Genomic DNA, 5,577 nt, shown 5'->3' on the forward strand with positions numbered 1-5,577 from the left:
GAATCTGTAAGATAAAGCCTTCAGGAACCTCATGAGAAGTTTGTGAACCTTTCCCTAAACCCATCCGCCAGCGGCAGGTGCAGATGCCGCAGAACACCTCCAGACATGGTGACTCCATCCCTTCCTGCTGCCCTGAGCACAGGAACAGGGAACACATTTGCTGATCCCTGTTCTGAATTTTCACTCTGTCAGCCTAAAACCATTACCCTCTGTCATCGCGCTGCACGCACCCCTGCAGAGACCAGCCCCACCGCACTAGAACCTCCTGTCAGGCAGTTTATTGTTTAATATCCCAAACCGGGTACCCATTCCAGCAGGAACTCTTCTGAGGGCCCCGTTAAAACAACCAGACTTCCTTAAAAACAAGGCTGGGAACGCCTGGCGCCACTTGGGGAGCGCGGGCGGATCTGGGGGAGGGAGGAAAAGCACAATTGTTTGAAATAAAAGTGTCAGCCATTCATTCCAGTCAATGAAACAGATTTTATTTATGCCACAGGATTCCTTAAATAACTTAGATGCGCACAGAGAACTACCTAGAGATGTCACAGACATTCAGTGCGGCCCCGGCGCGGCACAGCACGTACGAAAGCTTTGGTGTGCACGGTAGGACAAACCAGCGAGTCGAACACAGCAGCACAAAGACTCGCGGCCTCACGCGCCCCTCGAGCCACCACACGCCTCCAGCCTGGCTCTGACACAGGCAGGAACGTCACCAGCGGGGATCAAACAGCAATAATGGCTCTGGAGGCAGATGGTGAGTGCCTGGGAAGACTCCTGGGGGCTTGAGCCACCTGAAGCACGAGGTCTGCGGTGCTGAGCCCATCAGCAGCGAAGCGGTGGAGCTGGCAGCAGGCTGGGGCGGGCGGAGGCACGGGGCTGGCGCGGGCCGGACACAAAACGAACGGGAACAACCTGTATGCTTGGCGGGCACTGCTGCCACCCAGGTCACTGCTGGGCAGCCTGCTGCTGCATCTGCGCCTGCCTCTTGGCTTTGGTCTGCAGGTACCTGCCCTTCCCTTCCTCAAAGCGACGCTTCTCGTCCTCCGTCTCCGTCTGGGGTCACAGAAAGAGTGCAAAGCTGCGGTGTCAGTGCGCTGCAAGTATGTGTGGGAGGGAAACACGCCTCCCCTCACACTTCTGTGAGGTGCTGCTCTCTGTCAAACACACATGACAGCCAGCATGCCCTGCATTAAGCAGGAGACCTGTGCCACATCAAATATTAAGCAGCACCCCCAGTCAGGAGCACCCCGTCAGCAAAGCCCTGCCAGGATTAGGGGAGATGATATAGGCAGGAGGCTGGAATGGGGACACCATGGGGAGCAGCTATTAGGGATGTGGGGGCCTCCGTTGCCACTCAGGGTCCCCTGGTGCAGGGCGTGCATGCAGCCTGTCCTCAACAATGAGAAAGGAGAAAATCCCCAATCTCCACACTGGCAATTTTCTAAAGAAAGAAAAATTAAAAACAAAAACAATCAAAACCCAAAACAAAAACACTACACGCCAAAACCCCAAACAAAACAAACAAACCAAACAAAACAAAAACAAAAAATAAAACAAGCAAAACCCACTGAAGCCTGTCCCAGGAAGTCTCGTTCGTGCTTGTATTTTTCTGCTGAGTAACTCAAAGGAAGAGGATTTCTTGGGCTGGGGTCTGCTGTAGGAGGAGCAGGAGAGGTGATGGCCCTGCTGGGTCCAATCCAGAGAGAAAAGCTCTTACCAGCAGCTGCGGGACGGGCAGGGGCTTCCCCTCCTTGCTCAGGGACACGTAGGTGAAGAAGGCGCTGACGGCACGGTACCGCTCCCGGGGCTCATCCACAAACGGGTCAGCATCCACAAAGACCTCGATTTCCATGGACTTATTGCTAGTGAATGTCATACGTCCTGAGACAGTGATGACACAGCCTGTGAAACAGAGAGGGGCTAGTGAAGGGAGCAAGGAGCCCTGCGTGTTTTATGCTTAAGCTGTGTCTTGAGCAGAGCACAGGATTAATCAAACAGGGTCTAATTTTCTCTGCCAGCATGTCCTGAGAGTGCATCCAAGGGAGTCAGGGTGTGGCAACACAGCAGATCACAGTGTCTGCCACCACCCTTGGTACCTTTTTTGATCTTCTCGTGGAAGTTGATGGCATCCACCGAGGCAGTGACGATGTTGGTCTTGCAGTGGCAGGGAGCCACAATCCCAGCAACCTCATCCATGAGCTTCATGGTGACACCTGTGAGGGCAAGCAGAGGGTCCTGTCTCAGGAAGGTCAGTGGGATTTCAGGAAAACCATGCAAAGGTCAGTAAGGCCTTAGCATGGCCAAAGCTATGCTGGGGAGTTGGACCAGAGACTAAGTCCCAATTTCAGGAAAATCCAGTACAAGGGCTCCTGTCAATAGCAGGGCAGTATCCTCACAGACCTGTGATTAAGGTCAGCTCTGTTTCTCCCAAATTTCTCTGAGCAAAGTTGACCCTTGCAAGGTAAGATCAGTCCCACAAACCTTGAAACAGCTCTGACCATGTTCGTTTTGTTTGTTTAAGGATTAGGTATGTGTTGTCCCAACTCTCAGTAAACACACCTCTCCCAGGGCTTGCACCACATGTGCCAGCCCTGCAGGTGATGGGCGCTGCCAGCCAAGAGGAAATTACTTCAGGCAACAGCAGTCACACGCTGCGTGTTTGTACTCCAGGATTTGCAATCCCACAGGCGATGACAAAACTGTAGGATTTACAGTTCGAGTACATGAGCTTTTGGGGCACAGAAAAAGATGAAACTTTTGTCTCAGCTAAAGCAACTCTGACCTTGACAGTCAATGCAAAGGGGCCTGTGTGCCTCCAGAGGCAGAGCCCACCAAAAACAGAGTCACTCTCCAACCACGCTTTGCTCCAGGGAAAAGCCACCTGGAGCTGAAGCCCGGGTGCTGTGCAGGGCAGTGCTCACTCACCTCCATGCACAAAGCCCAGCAGTGTGCAGTCTGACGGGCCCACCAGGTGGATCAGGCTGGACTGGCTGTAGCCAACGGTGTGTGGCTCTGGTTAGAGAGCAAAGCAAGGTGAGAGCTACTCAGCTGGCACCCATACACCACCATACACCCCTGCCTTAAGTTGTCCAAAGGAAGAAAACATGGGGCTGGCTTGTGCACAGCTGAACTATGTGGAAACCAGTGGTTAAACCAGGCTGGAGAAGTTCCAAGAGCATAGACTGTTCATCACCTGACGGGCTGCTGCCTCCCTCTAATCTCCACCCATCCACTTTATCCTAGCTCAGCTCATTTCTTTCTTTTCAAGCTTTCAAAGAGCATGTAAGCAAACAGGAGTGAACTGGGTCACACTGCTGTCTGCTTCCCCCCTCAGCTGAACCTCCCAGACCCTGCTGCATAGAGCCCCTGTTTTCCCCTTGGTGGGAAGACTTTCACCCCCATGCCCCCAGCTCTGGCACATCCTGGTGACCTCTGTCCCACCACACCCTCCAGGTGACAGGAGTCACACCCTCAAACACCCAGCAGAGGAAATCCTCTCTCAGAAATGGCTGTGTTTCCTATCTGATGAGAGATGTTAAAGAAGCTCAAAGAAAGGAAAAAAGCAGCCCAGTCCCACTGAGGGTCACCACCCATGGAGCAGTGCCTGCTGATCCTTACCTTTTGTCTGCCTGTCTGTGAGCAGGAAGGACAGAGGAGAAAAAAGCATTTGAGCAACTTTCATCCCCCATCACCTCCCCCCAACATTTCTCATGTGCCACATCTCCACCTCTGCCTGAAGACCACAGCCAAGCCTAGAGGCCACCCTTGCCCAGCACTTGCATTTACCCCTTGCTGAGCAAAACCAGCTGTAGCTGCACACAAGCACACAAGGATACAGGAACAGGGTTTTGGTAGAGGGGATCTCATGCACCAGCCCCTTCAGGGTACCACAGGTATCCACTCAGCTCCCCCTCCACTCACACACTGCTGCTCCAAAATCCCATCCCCATCCCTGGTGTGATGTTTCAGAATGCACACTCGCACCTACAGGGCCCTGGGGACCAGTCTGGTCTCCCAGTACTGCTGGGCAATTTGCACTGGGTACACACTGCCTGTGTTACCTGGGTTGATGACAGGTAAGATCACATCACCATTTCTCTGCTTCGTTTCCAGCCGATCCAGCTTTTGCTCCTCATAACGCTTCTTCCCCTCATCCTCCTGCTCCTTCCTCGCATACTGGAATAGAAGGCTGGTAAGAAGGGGATTGGCACAGCCACTGGCACAGCTGGGAGTGCCAACAGGGCCAGGTTAGTGCCATTTCACAGGGAGGACAAATTCCAGGTCGGGGGGATCCAAGTGAGCTGTCCTACCTGGATGGGGGGAACCTCAACGACCTTATTCACGTTCTTCAGGGACAGCGGCACATACCACAGTGTCGCCTTGTTCGTCACCCTCTTTGCCCCTGGAGGAGAAGGGGGCAGCAGGTGATGGTGCCAAGGCTAGCAGCGCTGTACCTGCCACCAGTTTGGCGTCGGGCACATACTGGCAATGCCACTGGCATTGGTGGCCCCTTGCCCTGCTGGCTCCTACCAGGCTTTAGCTCTTAGCGGATGTGACAATGTGCTTTTGGGAAGATGTCCCAGCAAGCAGAACTGGTTGTCACAGCAAGAGCAGGAAAAGGGACTTTTTCAGGCCAAAGGCAGCCACAGGCAGCAAATCAGGCAGGAAGAGCTACGAACAGATTTTGCTGTTTTTCACTACAATGGAGCCGTAAATCCCAGGGAGCCAGCTTGGCCTCCCTCCCGAGCACCAGCCCTCCCTCCACTCCCAGCTCTGTCAATAAACACGCCAGATCCCCTCTCTGCCAAATGTGGTGGAGCAGAGGATGGGGTCACCACTGCAAGCTCTTGGCTCAACACTGTTATTCCCGGTATTCTGGAACACACCCACCAGCAGCCACCCACCTGTCAAAATGTTTTCAGACATGACGTTGACCTGAACCTCCACGGAGTGCCGGGAGGTGTAGGTGATCTCGGCACTGACGTTGGCCACCTCGCCGATGCACATCGGCGACAGGAAGTCCGTCCGCTCCACCCGTGCCAGTGCAGCCACACAGGGCTCCTGGGGACGGTGAGACAGCCAAGATAGTGATCACAGCCACGCCACGGGACCACAGCCGGCAGCTTCCTGACACCAGCCAAACCTGCCATGCCATGTGCAGCTCGGATACTGCAACCGCCACCTTATCAGCCGCTGGCTGTGCTTCCTTCCCCATCTGTAACCAACACCGGGGCTGCCCCAACTTGCCTTTCTCAGGAGTTAAAAAATTAACAGCAATAAGGAGCAATAATGTTTCTGCTAGTAAACCAAAATTTCAGCAGAATTCTTCCAGCTACTGGGACCTGGCTGCAGCCAGAGACACTAGTGGTATGCCTGCAGGAGGAAATACTCCCAGTGAGACACGGCAGGGAGTGAAAGGTCACCGTGCCAGAGGCTGGCAGACACACCGGTACCTACTCACCCCGGCCTGGGAATTGCAGTGGCGGGTGCTGATGATGGCTCCTGCCTCCTCGATCATCTTCAGGATGGTTCCCCCGTGGACATTCCCCGCGATGTTGGCATCGTCTGGGCGAATAA

General features: G+C 54.1%; 1 protein-coding gene across 1 annotated transcript; it reads right to left on the bottom strand.

Annotated features, from left to right (window-relative positions):
* Positions 1-460: 460 nt before the first annotated feature.
* Positions 461-5,571, bottom strand: ACOT7 (acyl-CoA thioesterase 7). Its single transcript, XM_005427482.2, has 9 exons — positions 5,462-5,571; positions 4,905-5,061; positions 4,311-4,402; positions 4,062-4,176; positions 3,619-3,633; positions 2,926-3,012; positions 2,097-2,213; positions 1,718-1,902; positions 461-1,053 (listed from the first exon to the last, which is right to left on the bottom strand). The coding sequence occupies exons 1-9, from the start codon at positions 5,516-5,518 to the stop codon at positions 946-948; spliced, it is 933 nt and encodes a 310-aa protein (XP_005427539.2). The 5' UTR covers positions 5,519-5,571; the 3' UTR covers positions 461-945.
* Between the last annotated feature and the right edge of the window lie 6 nt (positions 5,572-5,577).

The sequence above is a fragment of the Geospiza fortis genome, unplaced genomic scaffold, assembly GCF_000277835.1.
Source record: "Geospiza fortis unplaced genomic scaffold, GeoFor_1.0 scaffold132, whole genome shotgun sequence".
Classification (NCBI taxonomy): domain Eukaryota; kingdom Metazoa; phylum Chordata; class Aves; order Passeriformes; family Thraupidae; genus Geospiza; species Geospiza fortis.

Coding starts and splice junctions, on each gene's coding strand:
- ACOT7 (XM_005427482.2), bottom strand. CDS start 5,518: ATGATCGAGGAGGCAGGAGCCATCATCAGCACCCGCCACTGCAATTCC. Junction 4,403..4,904: donor GTCTGAAAACATTTTGACAG/GTGGGTGGCTGC, acceptor CTTCTCCTCCAG/GGGCAAAGAGGGTGACGAAC. Junction 4,177..4,310: donor TTGAGGTTCCCCCCATCCAG/GTAGGACAGCTC, acceptor CTTCTATTCCAG/TATGCGAGGAAGGAGCAGGA.